The sequence below is a fragment of the Mastigoproctus giganteus genome, chromosome 5 (assembly GCF_048544385.1).
Source record: "Mastigoproctus giganteus isolate SK-2022 chromosome 5, ASM4854438v1, whole genome shotgun sequence".
Classification (NCBI taxonomy): Eukaryota; Metazoa; Arthropoda; class Arachnida; order Uropygi; family Thelyphonidae; genus Mastigoproctus; species Mastigoproctus giganteus.
The window spans coordinates 31,756,819-31,782,325 of NC_143579.1; the positions used below are offsets into that span (position 1 = coordinate 31,756,819).

Sequence of the window (25,507 nt, forward strand, 5' to 3'; positions counted from 1 at the left end):
ATCAGCAAATATTCTTGCACCCTTTCTATTTAAGTGTATTCCATCTCTGTAGAAGCAGTCTCTCTTGTTAACAAGCACAGACCAGGCTGAGAAAAATTCTACCACTTCAGCCTTGCACAATCTCTCCAGGGCTGAATTGCAGACACCTTCAAATTCAACCCTAAACCGTGGCTATTTTTTAACACTGACCTGTACTTGTTAAATAATTCCGCCATTCTCCTACTCTTAATATTATTGATGCTAACGTGTACAACAATATCACCTTTTGTGCCCTTAAGATAGGTCCTGTTCCACCTATCTTTTCTACACAACATATTCCCCATTTCCCTGACAATAGAGTCACCAAAAACAACTAGTTCCTGTGGGACCAGTGCATTCTGCCTTGGGGATTGCCACTGTGTTGCCTGATGTTCAAGGGCAAGCTCTGGCATTGATGTGAGCAGCTGACAGCTTGATGGGCCCCCTCAATTTAAGTCCTTCGAGGGAATCTACCCTGTTCTTCAAGCTCTCATAAAGGACCATAACAATGTTGAGTTGGCACCTCATTTTTATAATCTATAGATCTATAGAATTCCAACATTCCACTAACATGTAGCAACAGTCCTTTAAGTTGCCATTTTTAAAGAAATTTATAACAGATTCCTCATCATTATCTTCAGCTAACAAGAGCCATCAAAGGAATTGTTTTCAATACAGGCATTTTAGTGTTTCCATTACACATTGATCCATTGGTTGTATTACAGATGTAATATTTGGTGGAAGAAATCTAACCATAACCATTTTGCCAATCTGGTTTTGGCATTCTATCAATCGATGGGAAACGGATGTGTTATCGAGTAATAATAATATTTTTTCCTCTTTACCAATTGATTTTTGATATTCTTTCACTTCCATAGTAAACATTTTTTTTATACCATTATTTGAACATTTCACCAATCATCCATGTTTTTTTCTGATGACCATACATAAGTGGGAAACTAAGGAGTTCCCCATCAATTTTTGAAGCATCTAAGATTTTTTGACTTCCTGATAAGAGTCAACAGCATTTAGTGTCTGCCAGTTGAATTGGCACAAACCATTATGGTTACACATTCTTTGCTTGTTTTGTACCCTGGTGCAGTACTCTCATGGCACAAGGCTAATAATCTTTTTTTTTTTTTTTTTTTTGGCTGATGCTATATAAGCTTGCTTTCTTGCATTATGTGTCTTTACTAATGCTATTCTGCTGGGGAGTGCTTTCCAGTTTAAATCTCTCATCAGCATTATAAATGAAGTCTTCATTTTATCCTTCTTCCTCTACAAACAATTTCAATGTTTCTATAAAAGTGTTTGCTGAAGGTATGTCAGCAGAAAACTTTTCTCCATGAATTTCAAGTTCTCTAATATCATGTCATGCCTTAAACTTCCTGAGCCAACAGGAACTTGCTTTGAAGTTCTAGTCTCCATTTAATTTTGAATTTAAAAAATTTCTTTTTCATATAATAAAACACCAGATATTGGCTGTGCAGAAGATTGCTTTTGAATAAACCACTTTTAGACAGCCTATTCAACTTCATTTTGGACTTTTCTCATAATGCTTACTGCATTTTCTAAATTGCCATTCTCGTTCATCAGATGATTAGAAAATTTTATAATGCTTTCACTATTTTTCTTCATGCCTGAGATTGTTGATGTGCTAACTCCATATCATATTTCTCTGCCAAAAAACATCCTGATTCACTCCTTTTCAAGGCCTTGATTATTATCATTTTGTCTTTTAACATTAGCACAACATATTTTCTTTTTGGTGACATATAAGGATTAAACAATTTTTTTTATAAACTGCAACTGAAAAAATACCCACTCAAAACAAATCGATGCATTGGCTAGCTGCACTCAGGAAATTTTTTTTTTTTTTTTTTTTTTATGTGAACCCCAAACACGAGAGGTATTAGAACCTATAGTACTTAGTACCGTGCTTGGGTTGGAGGTTGAGAAGACGAAAGAAGATATTTTTTGATATTGGACTTGAACTTCTGTAGATTGTAATTTTCAGGAAATACGTATGAAGGAAGGTTGTTCCAGAAAACAGCTGTTGAATGAATAAATGAGGAAGATGAAAAGTTGGTTCTGTGGGTTTGAAGCTGGACAGTAAATGGATGTTGGCTGGTGGCGGCACGTGTTCGGACTCTTTTGAAAGAGAGAGCGGGAATTATAGAAGCCAATTCAGAAGAACAGTGCCCATGGAAGTATCTGTAGAAGAGGCATGCAGCAGAAACAGTGCGTCTATGAGAAAGCGAGTGGAGAGACTCTGTTAGAGATGAATCATTAATTAACCTAACTGCCCTCTTCTGAATGGAATCAAGAAGCCTGAGAGAGGTTTTGGGGGCACCACCCCAGATGTGGGAACAATATTCCATGGCAGGGCAGATTTGCGATTTATACAGAGCGAGCAGCTGTTTGGAAGAAAAGTAACGCCGAGAGCGAAAGAGAAAACCAAGTTTTTTAGATGCAGAGGAAGCAATATTTGTAATGTGCTTGTGCCAAGAGAGATTACAAGTCAGGGTAATCCCCAAAAGAGATATATCATTTTGCCTAGAAATTGGAGTGTCACTAAAGATAACCATAGGAGCAGAAGAATCCTTTTTGCGAGATATAAGACAAGACTTGAGTTTTAGAAGGGTTGAAATCAACTAAGTTGTCTTTGCCCCACTGGAGAATTACCTGAAGATCGGCATTTAAGGAATTGGCAGCAGATTTTCGAGAACTTGAAGCTGACTGAGCAGGACAAGGTTTCTCAAAATGGAAAGTTGAATGCAATGTGCTATCATCGGCAAAACTATGGATAGGATTTCCAGTCAATGGAAGAAGGTCATTGATATACAAGAGGAAAAGAGCGGGGGAAAGAACTGAACCTTGGGAGACACCGGCATTAGTGGAGAAGTTAGAAGACAGAGAGCCATCTACCATCACCCTCAGTGAGCGATCAGAGAGAAAACTGGATAACCAATTACTAAAAACAGTTGGCAAACCATAAGATGGAAGCTTGTTTAGAAGACCTTTATGCCAAACACGATCAAAAGTCTTTGAGATGTCAAGAGCAACTACTTGTGTTTCACCGAACCTTTCCATTGAATTAGTCCATAAATGGGTAACATAAGCCAGAATATCACCAGTGGATCGACACTGACGGAATCCATACTGGCGATCGTTGATCAGACGGAAGGTTTCTAGGTAGTTTAAGAGTTGGCGGTTAATTGATTTCTCCATTACTTTAGAAAGAGTAGAAGTAATTGCAATGGGACGATAATTGGATGGGAGGGATTTGTCACCCTTTTTAGGAACTGGCTGGATATGAGCAAATTTCCAAGCAGAAGGAAAAACACCTTTGGAATAAGAAAGTGAAAAAAGGCGGCAAAGAATAGGAGTAAGTTCAGGAGCACAGGTTTTGAGAACAACTGGAGAAATACCATTAGGACCTGGAGCTTTCTTAGCATCAAGATTCATCAAAATCCTTCTGATATCCTTTTGACGGAAGACCACAGGAGGCATTGAATGGAGCGTGTTAGGAATGGTGGGAGGTGTTTTACCAAGATCATTAATACAAGAGCTGGAAGAAAAATGGGATGCTACCAGGTCAGCTTTATCCTTGGCTGAAGTGACAGCAGAACCATCTGGTTTGGACAGAGGTGGGAGCAGAGAGGGGCAAAAGTTGCGGCCAATAGCTTTGGCAAGAGACCAGAATGCTCGGCTACCATTAGGGCAAGAAGCAAGTTTTCTACTCTTAGCCTGTTCAAACTCTAGTTTGGACTGATTAATAACTGCTTTACAATTGTTGCGAGCTTTGGTGTAGGCAGAAAATGAAACTGAAGAATTAGAAACAAGCCAATTACGATATGCAACATTCTTCTCTTGGACAGCCTTAGCACATTTATTGGAAAACCAAGGTTTAGATAAGGGACGAGATTTTAAAGTGGAGTGTGGGATAAAGGATTCCATTCCTGCAAGAATAATTTCACTGACACGATCTGAGCAAACGTTGACATCAGAAGTTTTGAAACAGTAATCAGACCAAGAAAAAGAAGAAAAGAAGTCTCGCAGGTCATCCCATTTTGCATTCTTGTAATGCCAAACAATACGAGGTTGGGAATACCCATGAGATAAAGGAAATGGGTGTATTTCCAAATGCCGAATTGTTACATGCCATATTGACACATGTACTGCCCGTTATCTACTGCTTCACTGTGCATTATGCAACACTGCATAACATAATATCCGCTTTATATATTTTTCTGTACAATGTAATATATATTATATATTTGCCCTGTGCAATCCAGATAATCAAAGTCTGGATAACGAGTTTCCACTGTAATCAATTTGATTTGATTCGTAGTGATACGTCATCAGCTTAATCCACAATGTGCCAAGTCCAAGAATAAAGTAGCTTGAAGGTACTAAGCAGTAAATGTTAATAAGCAAAGGAATAGAAAGTCAGAAAAAATGACAAATTAACAAAAAAAAACAAAAAAACACCTGCATAAATTTCTGTATTTACAAATATTAAAAATAAATAAGATTAAAATAAGATAAAACTATTTTATATGTTTTGATAACAGGTTTATGGTTTGTAAAAAATTATAAATGTTGTATCCAACATTTTTAATTTTTAAGTGTTATGTATTCACATAAAATCTGAATGTATAACACTCAATCAGCCAGTTAAAACAAGCAACAGATAAATTATAGGCACTAATAAAATTTGGAAATTCAATAAAATGTACCTAACGTTTAAAATGTGTCAGTCGTCATACACAAGAAGGCCATTAATCCTCGTCAAAAAAAAGAATGTGAGACAGTCATGATACCAAGACAAGCTGAGAAAGAACAACTTCCTATTTATGATTCCTGTATAGAATAGATCTCTACAGTTTAATTACAGTTTAATTACAGGCTGAATCTGGCGCAAATTTGTTTGCAACTTGTCCATGTCAGGAATCTTACCATTGTGAATATACCAAGTCCGTTAACAAAATATCTGGATTATGCTTGTTATTAAAGGCTGAGACGACAGAGCACATTACAAAAAACATAACACGTTTAGACATGTCTCATCCTTACCCCAATGCAGTAAGTTGTTCAGTCTGTTACTGTCAGTCGATAACAAAGGCATTTTCACATCTCACTGTATTTCAAAATGTCGGAGTGCACTGAGCAATGTGTGTATATTAAATTTTCCTTTAAAATCAGGAAGCCCACAAGTGAAACACTTGATCTTAAAATGGCATACAGAGATTCTGCAATTCCACTGCAAAGTCCCCATATGCTATTTTAAGGAGAAGGTTCCTCCTTTCCCTTAATCCTTGCTATATTTGACCCTCTTTTTCAGTTGGCATGGTAGACCTAGAAAATATTTCTGGCTTTCGCACTAATAAGTGTGCCCATATTTTTTTTATCTAGGAAACCCTCACCTTTTAATCTAGCTCCCACTCCCCTCATTGGAACCCAGCCTGTTAAATCAATTCTTCTTATAAAGATCTGGATGTACTCTTTGACAAAACTTGCTGTTCATTGCAATAACCTTCTTAAAACTCTAGGATGTGGATATTAAGACAATAGCTGCTTCCTGTCTCAATCCTGATTATTGTCCTCCACAACATTAAAAACCAATCTTCTTCCTTCAGTGTTATATGCAGAAATTCGGTCTGCTGCAGCACCCTCTTACATTAAGAGTCTCCTCTCTGTGGAATATAGGCTATCAACTTGAACAAACCTATGAACTGGCTATGAATATACCATCTCTCACATCATAATAAAAGAAAATTTAAACTATGGATAAAATCAGTGCGTGCAGTATCCAAACCCTTCTCAAATGCATAGCAGATCCCTTGTATAGGGGGTAAAGTTGGCTGGCATATTCTTCTCGGCAGTAATGAGGTTTTGCCCATTACTCCTGAGTACTGCAAGTGAATTTTTAATGCATTCTATCTTCTAATTTGTAATGTCTATGTGTGTGTTTGTGCATTTTTTTTTTTTTTTTCTGCTTCTATTTTTATTTGTTTCACTCAAAACTCAATTTATTATAAACATAATAATAAATTCGGTTGTATTATTGTTATGTGTATATTATTTTAATCTCTTGTATACCTTTTTTTGGCCTTGGCCTTAATGGGTATGTTGTTACCAAAGGTTGTGTTTGTGTTTCTCCCCCCCCCCCCATTTATATTCATATCTGACCTAATGCAAATAAAACCAATTTTATTGTTAACTGTACTTTTTTAATCTCCTTGTAAACTCTTCTGACCTTGGCTGCAATGTCGTTACCAAAGATTACATAATTCTCTGGCACATCAAATTAACAGCAAGAAATTAATATGAACTTGAGAGCCAGACACACAAGGGAACATAAATTTAAATTAAAAAAGGATGGCTACAGAACAGATTTATGGAAATATACTTTCAACTAGACAGTAATTGATTGTTTGAATAAATTTTCTACCTAGTGTTGTGGGAAAGGATAGTTTGAATAAATTTGAAAGAGTGGAGAAATTGTTAGTAGGAAGAGGCAAATGAAGTGGCCATTATTATTATTATTTTTTATTATTTTTTTTTTATTGCTGATACTAATAAGCTGTGATTCCTTGCATCATTTTGTGAAGCTCAACTACCAGAATGGAAGCAATACAGCAGCAGCAATTCTGGATTACAGGCAATACAGGCACAAGCAAAGAGGGCTGATGACACCATATGGAATCAGAAAAACGACTGCCCAGTTCAGGAAAACAACGTCTAGAAGTGAAGTCAGAAAGAAGATGCAAACCTCTCAACCATAAGGGACTGAGAATATTGCTATTGCAGTTGTAGAAGGATCCACGGACAGTGGCATACTAGTATTAGTGCACTTGCAGCAGCAAGGTAGCTGGATATCCCATATGGAACAGTATGGAAGGTGTTGCATATGCTTTTTCAGTTCTACTTATACAAACTCCATTACGTGCAACAACTGCAGGCAAGTAATGCCAAAACTCAACTGACATCTGCTCTCAATTTCTTGATATAAATAAGAGTTATATGCGAACAAAATGGTCATGGAATATCCTTTCAAGAGACAAGGCTCATTTCTACTTGAACGGAATTATAAATGCCTAAAACTACAATCGCTTTACAAGAGGAAGTCGCTTTACAAGCCACCTGGCATGGCATGGTTTCATGATGACCTCCATTATGGGCACTTTACTTAAAAATAATCTTAATGGGCCTGTAATATGCTCAGTAACTACCAAGCAGTGCCAAGGTACATTAGCAATTATTTTTATTCTCAATTACCACAGCAAGGATGCCAGGAAACAACAGTTTTCGGCAAGACTCACCTCTACATATCAGAAAACATGTATAAGAAGAGCTGCAACAGCCTTTTACCACTCAAAGTGTGATCAGTTATTTCCAATTTTCTACAACGTAACAACTTCAATCACCTGACAAAAGTCAAAAGAACAGAAATCTATTCTTGTGACTTTTGACTTTAAGCTGCCTGGAGGATGATGAGTACTGTGGCATAATTCCTGACCTAGCAGCCACAAAGGATAGCATCACACAGCACATAAGGAATATCAACCCATTATATGTACAGTGAGTTCTGCTATAACACACATTTTGACAATGCAAATTTGCTCCAAAGAGACTAATATATTAGGGAACAATATGAGTATAACACAATTTTCACATTGGCTCATGGGTGCTACACCAAGTGAAGGCAAAACCTGTACCAAGCTGAACATAGCAACCTGTGCAGCAATATATACAAGTTTACGAAGCTTAAAAAGTGCACAAAATGTGTGAGAGCTATATATTTCCCATTTACTGTGATTGTATTGGTCAGAGACACTGTTATTATTCACTGTATTCACAAGATAACATGTGATATTGTAGGCTGACTCTTCTTTAGATGTGCTCTTATTTTTCAGTTCAAACAGAAATTTCGTGAGGCGGGATAGCATGAGAGAAGGAGTACATTTCTAGAGATATTAGCATTAGAAAGGGCACATGATGCAAGAAAACAAGCTTATTTAGCATCAGCCCAAAAAAAAAAAAAAAAAAACGACAACAACACACACATCCTTCTCATTTCACTCATCCACTCGCTCCAAATGTTTGTCTAGTTGTGAAATATATTGAATCTGTTTAAGCTATCAACTTCTACAACGACAGATGGAAGTTTCTTCCAGCAATCAACCACCCTCTGGCTAAAGGCAAACTTCTGTATATCTATCCTACAACTGTCTTTCCTCAATTTGAATTTACGCCCTCTCAGGTGATTATTCTGAGCAAGAGGAAGAATCCCATCACCATTGAGCATGTTCAAACCATTCAAGGCTTTATACACCTCAATCAGATCACCTCGCAGGTGCCGAGTCTCTAGACATTGTAATTTGCAAAATTTAAGCCTTTCTTCGTAAGAGCAACCCTTTGTTCCATTCACTAATCTTGTTGCCCTTCTCTGTACTCATTCCAACAGCTCTACATCCTTCTTAAAATGAAGCCTCCAGACCTGTATACAATACTCAAGGTGTGACCTGACTATTGCCTTATACAAGGGAATAATCACATTCTTATCCCTGCTAGAAAAATTCCTGTATATCACTGACAAGACACCATGAGCTACTCTTGCAGACCGTCTGCACTACTCAGAAAATTTCATACCTGCCTGCACAAATACCCCCCCCCCCAGGTCCTTTTTACTCTCTACCACTGTCAGTGTAGTACCACACAGTTGATACATTACTCTGGGGTTACTACTTCCCATATACAGTACTGTACATTTGTCAATGTTAAACTTCAGTTGCCACCTCTTAGCCCATCTGCTCAACTTTTCTAGACCCTGTTGCAGCATTGTATTGTCATGAGTGTCATTAACAACCCTGCCAACCTTTGTATCGGCTGCAAACTTAGACATTAAGCCTGATATAACATCATCAATACCATTAATGAATACAGAAAACAACAATGGACCCAACATTGAACCCTGAGGGTTCAGAATTGGGTCCATTGCCCATTGTAAATAACATTAGTCCACAAAGAGCAGTATCCATTGATTACCACTCTCTGTCTTCTCCCACTCAACCACCCCTTTATCCATAGCAGCAATTTGCCTCCAATGCCACACTGCTCCAATTTGTGCAAGAGTCTTCCATGTGCAACAGTATCAAAAGCCTTTCTAAGATCTAAATATATGATATAAAAATTATTCTTTGCATCCAGTTTCTTTGTAACCACATCATAGTATCCAATCAAATTGGTCAGACAACTTCCCCTTAACAAACCCATACTGTGTCTGAGCTATAACTGAAGTCTTATCTAGATGATCCTGCAATGCTTCTTTAACCAGCGCCTCCATTAATTTCCATGGAATAGACATTAAACTAACAAGTCTGTAATTACCTGTCTCCTCCTTTGATCCTCCTTTGTGGATTGGGGTCACATTTGCACATTTCCAGTCCATGGGTAACTCCCTGAGTCCAAGGAAGCTCTCATAATTATGGCTAAGCATTTGCTCACTTCCTTTGCTGTCTCCTTTAATATAACTGGATAGATTCCATCCACCCCAGGTGAGGCGCCTCCGTAGCCAGGTGGGAAGGAGCAGCAGTGCGTAGCACGCGCTTCTTGATTAGACCGGGGTTCGAGCCCGTCACCACCAAATACGGAGGATGCGGAAAGGTCAAGGAATGACCACCGCATATCCCGGAGCAATATGGCCTTAGTTGCTAATGCTCCTAAAAAAAAAAAAAAAAAAAAAAAAACAAACCAAACCACCCCAGGTGCCTTTCTTATGTTTATCTTCAAAAATTTCTCCTCCACTTTACTATCAGTTATTAAAAGATAATTAGCATTAGTAGACGCATATGATGCAAGAAAGCAAGCTTATGCAGCAATAGCCAAAAAAAAAAAAAAAAAAAACTTACTGCCAAAGTTTAATACACCTCTGGCATGCCTCTCCCTGAATAACTCCTCATGTGTGAATGTAGATTCAAAATATTCATTTAGCTTGTTAGGTACCTGAGCAGGATCATCAACAGTTGAACCACCAATATCAAGTGGACCAATCTGATTCATCCCCTTCCTTTTAGAGTTTACATAAGTAAAGAAGTCTTTGCTGTTTTTCTTTGCATCCTTTGCAAAAGATTTCTCGTAATCTGCCTTTGCCTGCATAACCTTCTTTGTGACTTCATTACATACCACCTTATATCTATCATAGGCTTCTGTGTCACCTGTTAATTTATATGTATCTCATGCATTTTTCTTCTCTGCCACATGTCTAATTTGTGCATTTGAAATCCATTTAGGCCTAAATCTTGAACAATATTTCTTAGTTCGGTATGAAAAGCCTAGTAGCCTCCAAGATTAATTCTTTGAATGCTTCCCATTTTGAATTTGCTGTTGTTAATATCATCAGTTGGTCCTACCGTATACAATTTAAATACTGTCTCAGACCACCGTGGTCACCTTTATGAAAGCAAAAACCCTTCCCTTTACCCATGATGGTAGTTACCTCTTTGAGTAAATCTCACTTCAGCTCACTGTGATCACTGCCTCCTAGTAGTTCCTTTATCTGCAGATTCTTAATGCATGAAGAATCATTACTGATAATCAGATCAAGAGTATTACTCCTTCTAGTTGCTACCCAAACATGCTGCTGCTGTAGAAAACAATCATCCAATAAATCCACAAAAGCCTTGCTAGTGTGTGAGTGACGATCCCACAAATTCCAGTCAATATCTGGAAAATTAGAATCCTCTATTATAAGACACTGATTTACTGGCCCACTCTTATTTCTCTGCAGAATTGCTGATTATACTCATCAGATTCATTAAGCCTATAACACACACCCCTACTCTCATTTTTCCTTTCCCAGTGCTTATGTCACACCAAACAGACTTAACATTTGGTCAGATATATCCACTCCCTTGTTTGCTTGATTGCAGCTGATAATAACATAAGTTTCTCGATTTTTTCTCCCTTTCTATTGTTCTTTCCTGTCTCAATAATTTTAAACTGATGAGTTTTGCATGTTGTTAGCATCATCACTGGTCTTTTATCGATATATTTCATGATTTTCACTCCTGTGTTATTCTGAAGAGCAATTATGTTTCCCCGTTTCATTTTTTTCTGTAATATTCCTTTTTGATTGCTTCTTAGAATCCCACAGAGAAAGGTTTTCTTTTTTAATAACTTTTGTGCTAGAGGGAAACTGGTGTAAAAATTATCTGAATAAAGAACATGTCCTTCATCGAGCAGGATTAGCCATCAGTTTCGTTGTGAAGGCATGGGCATGTCCTTTTCCTTCCACTGAATCACCCTTTCCGGTATAAATAGAGAGCACCTCCATAGCCAGGTGGGCAGGAGCAGCAGTGCGTAGCAGACGCTTCTTGATTAGACCGGGGTTCGAGCCCGTGACCACCAAATACGGAGGATGCGGAAAGGTAAGGGAATGACCACTGCATATTCCCCGGAGCAATATGGCCTTAGTTGCTAATGCTCCGAAAAACCAAACAACAACAACAACATAAATAGAGATTTCATGAGTATATCCTTCAGGCAAACATAATTTATAAAATTTGATCCCATATTTATGAGATTTTTTAGGGATATACTGGCAAAAGAGTAGTCTTCCAAGCCATGGGATCAAACTTTCATCAATGACCAGGTGTTTTCCTGGCTTTAATACGCTTTGAAAATCCCTATTGGCTTTATCTAATAAAATTCTGATTTTGTTGAGATGGTCTTGTCCACTGACAGTTTCATTGTCAGAGAAATGCCAATAATTCAGTAGATCTAGGAAACGATCTCTACTCATAGATTTCCTAATGGGATTAATCGAGTATAAATCTTTTTTTGGCCAGTGTAATCTAATATCTGGGACATGAATTCCCATTATCAATAATATTCCAAGAAATTTTTCCAGTTCAGTGGTTGGTCTCCAATCAGCTTTCTTCCTTTTGGGTGTTCGTATATTACTAGCTGCTGATGACAAACAGTACTGTGCATATCTGTTGGGTTTCAGTCACCATCATCTAAAGGATATCGTCAGTTAGAAACAGTTTGTATATGTGGTAAGGTTGGTTCAAATCAACATCAACAAGGATTTCAGCATCTTTATTATATTTATTAATTGAAATTTTAGTTTTTCTTACCTCTTGCCAAATAATATTTTCAGACTTGGATGCATTGGTGATTACTTGAGAATTTGGGTCATTATTTTCATCACTGATTTCATGATATTCATCACTTTCATCAGATTCTTCTGAGGTTTGGATCTTATCACCATCACTGTAATTGGAATGTACGTCTAAATCATGACCTGTCGTCAGATTCATCACTAAAGAAATATTGTGGCTTCTCTTTTGTCTGCAAATTCAACTCTGTTCTCGATATCCCTGGACCATTTTCATCATGTTTTGGGTACCTTTTTCTTTCAAAAGAGGTACATCTGAATCATCACTATCACTTCTATTCATCAAACATTTGTCTTTAGCTCGTTTTCCGTAAAAATTGGAGGAGTTCATTTCAAAATCTTTTAGAAATAGGTAACTATAAATACGAAATACGATAAACGAAAATTCGAAATATCTAAAGAGTTTACCTCAATCTCTAGACTATAATGATAAACAAAAATGTTCTCCACACATGCACATATTTGAAATGAAGTCTATATGGAGGCAATAACTATTGTCAGTCTCGCAGACTACGAACAAATTGGAAAACAATGCTCATGGTGGTACCAGGAAGTAATTCGAGCATGCGCATTGGCGACTCACTGGCATTTATCCCTGTTCATTGACAATGCATAGCGCCACGGAGGGGGGGGGGGGCAAATCACAGGTGGGCCGCTATCAAATTTTCACGAAAAACAAATGACAACCCATTTTTTCTGCACATACTGTGTTATTTGTCACTTAAATGAACCAAATTATGAAAAAAACAATCGTCATTTAGGAAATAAAAGGCGTGAGTCTATCCATCTCTTAGGCATCATGTTAAATAAATGCCCTAGTGGGAACGTATTAAATATGATTTCCCTTTTACAAAACTCCACCCTTGATCATTATCTCCATGATTTTCCCTAATAGTGAAGTTAGACTAACCAGCCAGTAATTTCCCACTTCACTTTTAAAACCACTCTTATGTAATGGAGATACATTGGCACTTTTCCAATCCAATGAAATCATTCCCAAGTCCATTGATGCTCTCATAATTAGCCTCTATAGTTCAATGGATTCACTTGCTGCCTCCCTTAAGATTATAGGGTATATGCCATCAACCCTAGGAGCTTTACTGGTCTGTAGGCTCGAAAGTTTTTTCATTAAATAAACACGTGAAATTTCAACATCATCAATTACATTTTTTTCAAATTCATTCCCATAATTTCTCACTGACAAAGGGTTTTTAAGTAAAGGGCGACGCGAAGTATAAAAGTCACTACCATAAAAAAATAAAAACAATTTGCAGTTCCCAATTTATTGGGCTTTTCTGTTAGTGCAATCTAATTATAAATGGAAGTAAACTTGATCTTACTGCATTTGCGATCATATCGATAGCTGGAATTCTGTGGGTTTTTATGTTATTATGGTGAAATGTGTTTCCCCTTCCATGAAATCTTCAATCATATAAAAAAATCAATGTTATCTCCATGGATCCATGAATAACATGTGAAATGAAAATACCGTTTAAATAAAGCTGATTTTATTAAGCTTAAATTGTATTTTTTCATTTCACATGATGTTATTAACTAAATAAAACATAACCGCACTGCTCAACAAATGAAAAGTAACTGAGCAAAGGATCTTCAGAACAAATGACATCATCCCACTGACGGTCGATAACTCTGATTCATACTGCTTGAAACCAGTTCAAACAGGTTACGGGTGGATAGGCCAACAACACAACTGCACTGCTCAACAAATGCGAAGTAACTGAACAAAGTAGCTACTTCAACGAGTTGTTCAACTCTTGAACACTAAAAACCTGATTTGAAATCAATTTATATAACCTTGTAGAGTAGTGCAGTTGTGTTGTTGTGGTGATGACAATTTTGTTGCTCAAATGTACGCAACTTGTTGCATCACTGCTATTGAGAGTGAACGTAACCAAGGCGCTATGGCAAATGACTAAAATGTTAACTTTTTAGTTTTTTCGAAAAAAAATTATATTAGATATCAAAATTTCTAATTTTTTCTTGCATATTCATCAACGGCATCATATACCTGACAAAATAAGTATAAATTTATTATACTTTTGTCTATTAGTTTCAGAGATATAACAGCAGTTAGACGTTTCACTTTTCGTGACACCCTGAGCATCCTAGGGTACCCCCAGTATAGACATTATTCACATCAAAATATAAATACAATTTCAGAATATTCCCTTCATTCCTATTTTTTAAGCTTCATATTTTTAATATGCAAAATTGTTACTGAGTATCTCCTTGTGCATGCAGTGTTCGTCGTTATTGATTGCTTATCTTTTTTTACTGTTTTAAATTTTGTGATTAAAAAAAAAGTCAGTGAACAGAAATATCAATTAATATGTATATATTACAGTGCTATATTTACTGTCATAGTTATTTACTTATTAGAAATTTAAGATGTTTAAACCTGTGTCAGCAATTTTATTGGGTTTCTAACTTTTTTTAGTTTTATTTACCACCCTGAACATTTTTTATAAGTGCTCTGCCCCTATCCCTATTTTTCCCATAAGCCCTGTTGTTTTTAATGTGTGAAATACCATAACACAGAGATTTTTAGGAACACATGTACTGCATTATAGCAGAACTGACTGTATGTTCTGCAGTTGACCATGCTGTTACTTTGTCTGAGTTTCAAAGACCACAACAGTGACCATAGCAAGGGATGTACTAAGCTCAGTTGATGAATCCAATATCACCAATTGAAACAGGAACCACCACACTGTTAGTGTCATGCAATGTGCTTGACAGCAGTATGCCATGCCATGTGTAATGTACTGCTGTTACACGAAAACATCAAACAATACAGTGATATTAGCAGCATGTTCTTCATTTGAGGTATGTGCAAACACACAGATCATGTAACAGAATAACTGTTCGCAGAAAAATCTTGTTGCATTTCCTTCAATTAAGCTACATTCCAGGGAGCTCTAAATAGGGACGATCACTATTATTATTAGCAATGTGATGCAAAGAGGCAAATCTTATAAAGCACCAATAAAAAAAATACTCACTTGATTTGTCTATTCATTCTAACAACTAAATGCAAATTTCTGCACTTCTATTATGCAACCATTCTTTTTCAATTTAAATGTGTCTCATTTGTTATCTGAGAAAGTGTAAAGATGTCATCAGCATTTAAATTTACTTATCCCTTTCAAAGTCTTCACTTCAATTAGATCACCACACAGATGCCTAGTTTCTAGATGTTGCGTTTACAGAACCCCAATGTTTCTTAGTAAGAATATCATTTTATGTCCCCAACTAACCTTGTTGCTCTTCTCTGCATCCTTCCCAACAGATCTACATCCTTCCTAAAATGATGTTTCCAAACCTATATACAATATTTCACATGTAACCTAACCATTTCCTTATACAATGGGATGATCACCTTTGTCCCAGCTGCCAAAGCTCCTGGATATCATTGATAGAATCCCCACCCCCATAATGTGTGTGTGTGTGGTTTGTAAAATAGATAAAGTGTCTGAGAAAAATGGAAATGAAAAGTACACATGGTGCCTGAACTAAGAGAAGTTTAAGGGATAGTCGAAAGTGCAAGTGATGTAGTGGTTAAACAGGTGAAAGAATTTGAAAAATCTAGTACCAAAATTAACTGGGACTGAGGAAGCAAAAAAAAAAAAAAAAAATAATAAGAATTAATAAATAATAATAATAAATGGGTGTTTTGGAGCATTAGACATACGATAACTTTTGTTTTTTTTCCCTTTTTCTGCTTATATTACTACTATATATATATATTATGGGGGGGGGGGATATATATATATATATATATACATATAAAGAAGCAGAATTAACACTAATATCCATATTATTTAGATAATTTTGGATCATTTAAACTACAGATATATTCAGGACAGGACAAATTAATGCCATCAGAAATTATTTACCATTACATAAGCCTGTGAAAATACGAGATATTTTTATTTCAAACTATAAAGCTTAAGAAAAAAGTGCAACCATAACCTACAAAGGGCTCTAACCGTCTCAATATATAGCTAAGTCATACTAATTCTAATATTAACAAAATAAACAATCAATAAAGCAATCAATATTACCATAATGTCGTTACTGAATAAGGCCTACATCGAAAGGCACGTCAACAGACGCTAGCACCTTGTCGATCAATTCGGCCCTGGAAAGATTGTGCAAGGCTCAAGGGGTAGAATTTTTTTCAGCCTGGACTGTACTTGTTAACAGGAGAGATTGTTTCTACAGGGATGGGATACACTTAAATAGAAAGGGTGCAAGAATATTTGCTGATGCTATCGAGGCAGTGTTAGGTGAGTCAGAAAACTGCTAGCTTGGGGGGAGACAAAGACGAATAGATTAACAGTAGCCACTGGCAGAGGTGAAAGAGATTCTTGCACTGCTTCTATTGGAATGAGCAGAAGCCTGAAAAACAAGATGCAGGATATTTCAGAGACTGCCGGGAGTCATTGCGGTACAAATAAACACATGGGTTATGTTAGGGTAGCTAAGAATAGAAATAGGTGCATGTATACTTGCGTGTACACCAATGCTAGGAGGTTAGTAAATAAAATTGATGAATTTGAGGTATTGCTCAAAACATGAAAGGCAGATATTGTTGGGATATCACAGACGTGGTGTCACACAGATATAAGGAATGCAGAACTGGAATTTGGGGAGTACAACGTCTACAGAAAGGATAGACTGGATAGGAAGGGAGGAGGGGTTATGCTATTAGTTAAGAAATACATAAAATCCAAAGAAGTGAAGCCAGTGGACATCGCTGTACAGTGCAGTGTCGAGTCAGTTTGGTGTGACATAAGCATTGGGAGATCAAAATTGAGAGTAGGAGTGTGCTATAGGCCTAATGACTCAGATGAGTATAATAAGATACTGTAGAAGGAAATAGAGTGGGACAGTAAATCAGAGAGTCTTATAATGGGAGATTTTAATTTCCCAGATATTGACTGGAATTTGGGGGCTGGTCACTCACACACAAGAAAGGCTTTTGTGGATTTATTGGATGATTGTTTTCTACATCAGCATGTTCAGGAGGCAACTAGAGGGAAGAATACTCTTGATTTGATTATCAGCAGTGATTCTTCATGCATTAAAAATCTGCAGATAAATGAACCACTAGGTGGCAGTGATCACAGTGTGCTGAAGTGGGATTTAATCAAAGAGGTAACTACCATTAGGGATAAAGGGAAGGGTTATTGCTTTCGTAAAGGCGACTACGATGGACTGAGACAGTATTTAAATTCTATACAGTGGGACCAACTGATGATGTTACCAACAGCAAATGCAAAATGGGAAGCATTCAAAGAACTTATCTTGGAAGCTACTAGGCTATACATACCAACTAAGAAATATTCTTCAAGGTTTAGGCCTAAATGGATGTCAGATGAACTGATGAGGCATATGGCAGAGAAGAAACATGCATTGGATACATACAAATTAACACATGACACACAAGCCTATGATAGATACAAGTTGATCTGTAACCAAGTTACAAAGGAGGTTAGGCAGGCGAAGACAGATTACGAGAAATCTTTGGCAAGGGATGCAAAGAAAAACAGCAAAGAGTTCTTTACTTATGTAAACTCTAGAAGGAAGGGGATGAATCAGATTGGTCCACTTGATATCGATGGGTCAACTGTTGATGATCTTGCTCAGGTAGCTAACAAACTAAATGAATATTTTCCATCGACATTCACACATGAGGAGTTATTTGGCGAGGGGAAAGCCAGAGGTGTATTCAACTCTAGCAGTAAGCTAGAGAATCTTGTAATAACTGAGAGTAAAGTGGAGGAGAAATTGTTGAAGATAAACACAAGAAAGGCACCCGAGGTGGATGGGATCTATCCAGTTATATTAAAGGAGGCAGCAAAGGAAGTAAGCAAACCTTTAGCCATAATTATGAGAGCTTCCTTGGACTCAGGGGAGGTACCCACAGACTGGAGTTGTGCAAATGTCACCCCAATTCACAAAGGAGGATCAAAGGCTGACACAAGTAATTATAGACCTGTGAGTTCAACTTCTGTTCCAGGAAAATTAATGGAGGCACTAGTTAAAGAAGCACTGCAGGATCATTTAGACAAGACTTCAGCTATAGCTCGGACACAACATGGTTTTGTTAAGGGGAAGTCTTGCCTGACCAATTTGACTGGATACTATGATGCAGTCACAAAAGAACTGGATGCAGGGAATAACTTTGATATTGTATACTTGGATCTTAGAAAGGCTTTTGATACTGTTGCACATGGAAGACTGCTGCACAAATTGGAGCAGTGTGGCATTGGAGGCAAATTGCTGCTGTGGATAAAGGGGTGGCTGAGGGGGAGAAGACAGAGAGTGGTAATCAATGGACGCTGCTCGTCGTGGACTAATGTTATTAGTGGAGTCCCTCAGGGTTCGGTGTTGGGTCCATTATTGTTTTCTGTATTCATAAATGATATTGATGAGGGTATATCAAGCTTAATGTCGAAGTTTGCAGACGATACAAAGGTAGGCAGGGTTGTTAAGGACACTACTGACACTATGCTGCTGCAACAGGATCTGGAAAGGTTGAGCAGATGGGCTGAGAGGTGGCAAATGAAGTTTAACATTGACAAATGTAAAGTACTACACATGGGAAACAGCAACCCCAGAGCAACGTATCAACTCTGTGGCACTACACTGACAGTGGTAGAGAATGAAAGGGACCTGGGGGTGGTTGTGCAGGCAAATATGAAGTTCTCTGAGCAGTGCAGATGGGCTGCAAGAGTAGCTCATGGTGTATTGTCAATGATATATAGGAATTTTTCTAGCAGGGATAAGGAGGTGATTATTCCCTTGTATAAGGCAATGGTCAGGCCACACCTAGAGTACTGTATACAGGTCTGGAGGCCTCATTTCAAGAAGGATGTAGAGCTGCTGGAACGAGTACAGAGAAGGGCAACAAGATTAGTGAATGGAACAAAGGGGTGCTCTTACGAAGAAAGGCTTAAGTTTTGCAAATTACAGTGTCTCTAGACTAGGCACCAGCGAGGTGATCTGATAGAGGTATATAAAGCCTTGAATGGTTTGAGCATGCTCAATGCTGATGGGATTCTTCCTCTCGCTCACAATAATCACCTGAGAGGGCATAAATTCAAATTGAGGAAAGACAGATGTAGGATAGACGTGCGGAAATTTGCCTTTAGCCAGCGGGTGGTTGGTTGGTGGAAGAGACTTCCATCTCTTGTCGTGGAAGTTTAAAGCTCAGCTGGACAGATATTTTGAACGAACAGAGGGGTGAAGTGGAAGTGGTTTTTTTTTTTTTTTTTGGCTGATGCTGCATAAGCTTGCTTTCTTGCATCAAATGCCTCTACTAATGCTAATGCTAATACCTCTCAATATATGCCATCAATAACAACATGAGCTATCTGTTTCTGCTAGTTACATGCCAGCCTCACCATATTCATATATACTAAATATAGTATACATAAGAGTGTTAGGATTAAATTTAAGTAGCTAAATGAGCTAATGTAACCAAAATAAATATGAAACTCATAATAAAAAATTTGAACAGCAGGCTGGCAAAATATAACTGCTAGCCCTACAGATAGCCAACCTCTTGAACAGTAATGGAATATTTACACAAGTATTTCTGTTTCCGTAGCAAAATGGACAGGAGGAAAAAATAGTGAGGGCATAAACCCAGGCTATCTGTAGGGCTAGCAGTTATATTTTGCCAGTCTGCCGTTCAAATTTTTTATTATGAGTTTCATATTTATTTTGGTTACATTAGCTCATTTAGCTACTTAAATTTAAACTTAAATTTAATCTTAACACTATTATGTATACTGTATTTAGTATATATGAATATGGTGAGCCTGGCATGTAACTAGCAGATTGTTTGTTATTTGGTTTTTAGGAGCATTAGCAACTAATGCCATATTGCTCCGGGAATATGCGGTGATCATTCCCTGACCTTTCCGCATCCTCTGTATTTGGTGGTGACGGGCTCGAACCCTGTAACTAGCAGAAACAGATAGCTCATGTTGTTATTGATGGCATATATTGAGAGGCGCTAGCCCCCGCTGATGTGCCTTTCAGTGTAGGCCTTATTCAGTAACGACATTATGGTAATATTGATTGCTTATTTTGTTAATATTGGAATCAGTATGACTTAGCTATATATTGAAATGGTTAAGAACCCTTTTTATGTTATGGTTACACCTTTTTCTTAAGCTTTATAGTTTGAAATAAAAATAAATATCTCATGTGTATATATATATATATATAAATAAAAATACAAACACTTTCATTAAGTTAAAAACTACAAGTACTTGATATTGATCACAACTAACTTGCACAAATTTTACTTATTCTATAATAAAAACAAAAAAGAAAAAAAAAAAAAAAAAAAAAAACACAAAATTAATATATTAAGCTATACTGAATAGCATCAATGTACATGAAATGACAAAAGCTTCAGTTATGTAGGTAGCTAACAGCAACTTACATATATAATAAGATGCAACAATTTCATATTGTTAAGCAAGTCATCACAAGTTGCCTCAGTCATGGTGACTTTCTATAAAATGTGAGACTGAATTATTCAGTAGCATACTCAGTTTGCTCTTAACTACATGCATAACTCAGGCTTTTTCCCAACTCATAATTATTGTATACCCAAACACAAAGCTTTTGTTATAAAATAATTAAAGTTTTGGTATACTGGATATTAATTAGATATTAACATTACCTGCGAAACCCTATTTATAGCACGCACACAGATTGATGATCGTGGCTGTACCGAATCATCACTTGAATCACTTTCCATTGCTTTTTGACCTAATAAAAAAATAATAAAAGTGTATGTATATATATGTACATGTGTGTGTATGTTATATAGGTGTGTGTATATATATACATTTATGTGAATGTGTGTGTTATACAGAGGGCCACCATTACATGTGCAACTGCACTAGGTCTTATGCTTTCAGAGAAACAAGAACAATCAATTTATATGCATTATGAATTTATTATCGCACACTTTTAACTGGTTAAATACAAAGGCTGTCTGAAATTAATGAAATTAAGTTTGTTTTAATTTAATTAACGAATGCCTGAAATTAAATTATAAGATGTGTTAGGGGAGACACTTCCATCCGACAGCAGTGAAATATCACATAAATGCTGATGTTGTTACAGGATGCTATATAACTTTGTTGATTTAGGTGACTAAACCAAGGTGGCTGCCTGCCTTGAAACATGGTCAGTGAAGAAGGGCATATGCATGTAGGCATCTGACTTCCCACATGTCAAAGGAACTATGTCCACTGAAATTTGTCAGCAACTGAAAGATGTTGAAGACTTTCTGTGGGTTTAGCTCCTGTGTGTGTGTGTGTGTGTGTGTGTGTGTGTGTAGTCCAACAATGGCTGCATGATTATGGATGGGAGGTGCTTACCCATCCACCTCTTCTTCCAACTTTCATTTGTTTGGGCCTTTAATAGAACACCAGTTTAATATTGATTCAGTGATGAATGAAGTTAAACATTGTGTTGAGTGGGAATGTCCCTGAATTTTATAAAAAGGAGTGTGAATCATGACAGAACAGGCTAAGAGCCTGAATGTGGTGGGTGACTTCATTGAAAAACAGTGTCCTAATATTCCTTCATTTGTTATATTGTTGTTCTGTAATTAAAGGTCTTTACAAATAATCCTCACAGAGAGAGAGAGAGAGAATGTTTCAAAAGCATGCATGTGTACGTGTGCATGTATATACATATAAAATAACTTTATTAGCCAACTAAAATACAAAAGGAGGTTCCCAGTCCATTCCTATATAGGAGTTTACAGATGAAAACACCAGCAAGTTTCAATGCTCTTAGATATACAGTAGACTCTCGATTTTCCAAGATAGATAGGATAAAATAAAAATCCCAGATAATCGATTTCCCGGTTAATCCAAAAATACAATAAGTCCCCGACATACATTCCAGGTTTGTTTGTTTGTTATTTGGTTTTTAGGAGCATTAGCAACTAAGGCCATATTGCTCCGGGATATGTGGTGGTCCTTCCCTAACCTTTCCGCATCCTCCATATTTGGTGGTGATGGGCTCAAGCCCGGGTCTAATCAAGAAGCTTGTGCTATGCACTGCTGCTCCTTCCCACCTGGCTATGGAGGGGCCACATTCCAGGACCTCTTAAGTTGAGTTTTACGTAACTCGCGGAATGACTAATAAAATATTGCTCCTATATCCGTGATATGCCAAAATTACAAAAACCACATAATATCCTCAGAAGAATGAAGAAAAAAAGTTATATATTAGAAAAATAGTTATATATTTTTAATTAGTTCAATTAAAAACTTTATCTAGGGACAGCGGTGAAGTTGCTGAAGTGGCACAAGAGAAAAGAAAACATTAAAGGAAGAAACTGATAGTAAAATCTGATATATACACTGGCGTGCAAAACTTAAGGACCAACACTATTTCTAAAGGTTACAACCACAAAATCAAATGAAACAGCCTATGGCAATTTGCATAACTGTGGCCATTCAGCAGAAAGCTGGTGCACATCCAAAAAAATTTGAATCGTGATGAGAAAAAAACAAACAGATGAGAAGAGAACATAAACAGATAAAAGCAGCAGTTCAGCAGTATGTGCAAATTACCGAATGGTGAGCACAATTGTTACAGACATTCGATTGGTTTCATACAGTGCTACAGACAACGAAATGGCCAGTAGACAACATTTGGATGACTTTACGTGGGGTCGAATAATTGGGAAGGTCAAAGTGTGAGGAGTGTGGCTGCAGAGTTCGGTATCGCCCATAGCATCGCTCACGTGTGTTGTTGGCCTTCAGAACAACAGGTACAGCTGTTCGAAAGACTAGCGGTGGTCATCGACAAAAAACAACACCCAATGATGACCGCTATATACTCCTACAGGTAAAGAGGGACCGACACCAGACAGCGGGATCAATTGCACAGGACGAGGATATCGCAATTTACTGTAGTTGGACAACTCCACAAAGGTGAATCGACAGCCAGTACGCTGTGTCCCTTTAACACCTGCCCATCGGAGACACCGTTTACAATAGTTCATCAAACACAAGAACTGGACAGCAGTGCAATGGGGTAAGGTGCTCTTTACTGATGAGAGTAGATTCAGTCTCATCAGCGATTCTGGATGTCAGCTAATCTGGCGAGAGGTTGGCACACAGTATCACCCCCACAAACATCACTGAAAGGGATCGATATGGCAGTCGAGGTGTTCTCCTTTGCGGAAGCGTTATCTTGGATGGACGTACACAACTCTCCAGATACTAGAAGGCGGTACTGTAACCGCCTTCCAGGTACGGTGCACGCTACTGTACCAAGGTAATCCTTCCCCATGTGCATCTGTTTCGAGATGTCATTGGCCCCGAGTTCGTGTTTATGGATGATAATGCCACAGCCCATTGCACTGCAGCTGTTGATATGTTTTTGTAAAGTGAGGACATTGTTCGTATGGATTGGCCTGCCTGTTCCATCGATCTAAATCCCATCGAACACATATGGGATGCTCTGGGGAGATGCCTAGCGGCATGTCCACACCCACCAGAAAATGTTCACCAGCTGAAGATGGTGCTGACAGAGGAATGGACGATGTTACTGCAAAAACTTATCAACAACATTGTTCTAAGTATGGACAGGCGGTGCAAAGCCTGCATCGACATTAGGGGTGGCCATAACCTAACCCTACTGAGGACCACCTTTTCCCTTTGTTCCATCTTTGGCAGTGATGCATCTGTATCATGGCAGCCAGTGCTATGTTGCCATTTTTGAATAAAGTCCCTCTGTACCGTTTTGTTTCCATTGTTGTGTCGGTGTTGTTTCCTTCATCATTTCTGTACCTCACAAGGTTACTTTGGTATGCTTTTCCCGTATCCAGGCCACTCCTATAAGAAGCTACAGGTGAAAACCTGACTGGTCCTTAAGTTTTACACACCAGTGTATTTCGTAGCCTTGGTTATCATAGTTGACTTCATTGGTGTCGATCTCTTCACCGCTTCTCGTATTCTTTGTCCTTTATTATTGTGTTCACCACTGCTACTGACAAATCTGAATTCCGCGAGTTACTTGTTAATGTTTGGCTATTTTCATACATCCTTATTATTTTAATTTTCTGATCCAACTAGATCGCTTTCCTTTTCTTGATCAATTGCCTGTGGCTTTAGCTGCACCAGGTAAAAAAAAAATTTCTGAGTTACCCTGAGAGAGAGAGAGAGAGAGAGAGAGAGAGAGAGAGAGAGAGAGAGAGAGAGAGAGAGAGAGAGAGAGAGAGAGAGAGAGAGGAATCACCAAGAAAGAAAAGAATGATGATATCCAGCTCAGGACCCTAGGTGTGCCAAGCCCATACTCACCAAATGTGAGCCCCTGGGGTAGAGTTAAAGCAAAAACTCACTGTTATCACTCCACGCGAGCTCACATTTTACTAAAAGACATTTCTGGAGGTCACTACCATAAAATAATAAGAACAATTTACACTTTCTGGGTTACTGGACTTTTCTGTTAGTGCAATTCATTCTAAACGGGTAGTAAACTCGATTGTATTGTATTTGCGATAATACCGATAGCTGGAATTCTGTGGGATTTTACGTTATTATGGTGAAATATGTTTCCCCTTCACTGAAATCTTTAGTCATATAACAAAAAATCTAAATAAATTTAAGAATCTTGTATTCATTCCCATTTTTAAGCTTGTTACTCCACATCTCGCTTGTGCAATTTGTGCATGCCATGATTGTCGGTATTGATTGCTTATTATTTATTCTGTTTTAAATTTTATAATCGTAAAAAAGAAGAAAAAAAATTTCAGTAAAAAAAAATTAATGTAAGTTCGAAGTTACGTAAGTCGGGGACTTATTGTATTGAAAAATATTCAGCAACCTACATAAAAATATGGCGATAGATAAAAAAACTTACCACGCACTACTCACACGTCCAATACGATGCTTCCCTTTATATTTTTTTCGATGCCTATTTTAAATCTAATAACTTCCCTTTATTTTTTATGACGTTGCGTATGGTTTGGTCACCAACATTATAATGGTTCATTAAAGATTTAACAGATGCACCGTTTTCAAACGTTTGAATAATTTCAAGTTTTTTGTTTAATTGAAAGCTCAATAAATTTTTTTCTCTTTCCGGTGCGACGGAACACAATCGAAGCAACGCACTAAAACAAACTAAACATTTGTTATCTTTTTTTTTTTTTTTTTCTTTTTAGAGTTGGGTTTAAAGATATAATAATAATAATATATAATATAATTATCTCTCAATGAAGCC

General features: G+C 37.4%; 1 protein-coding gene across 3 annotated transcripts in view; it reads right to left on the reverse strand.

The window, feature by feature from the left end:
- LOC150085283 (protein RER1-like) overlaps positions 1-25,507 on the reverse strand; it is a 105,636-nt gene that overhangs the window by 65,467 nt on the left and 14,662 nt on the right. For 2 of the 3 annotated variants that reach the window (XM_090373129.1, XM_090373126.1), the window contains exon 2: positions 20,934-21,022. The exons of the other annotated variant lie outside the window; for it this stretch is intronic. In XM_090373129.1, coding sequence (XP_090229255.1) covers positions 20,934-21,011 — 78 coding nt within the window. In that variant the 5' untranslated portion in view covers positions 21,012-21,022. The remainder of the gene's footprint in view (positions 1-20,933; positions 21,023-25,507) is intronic. 3 annotated transcript variants of the gene reach the window in all.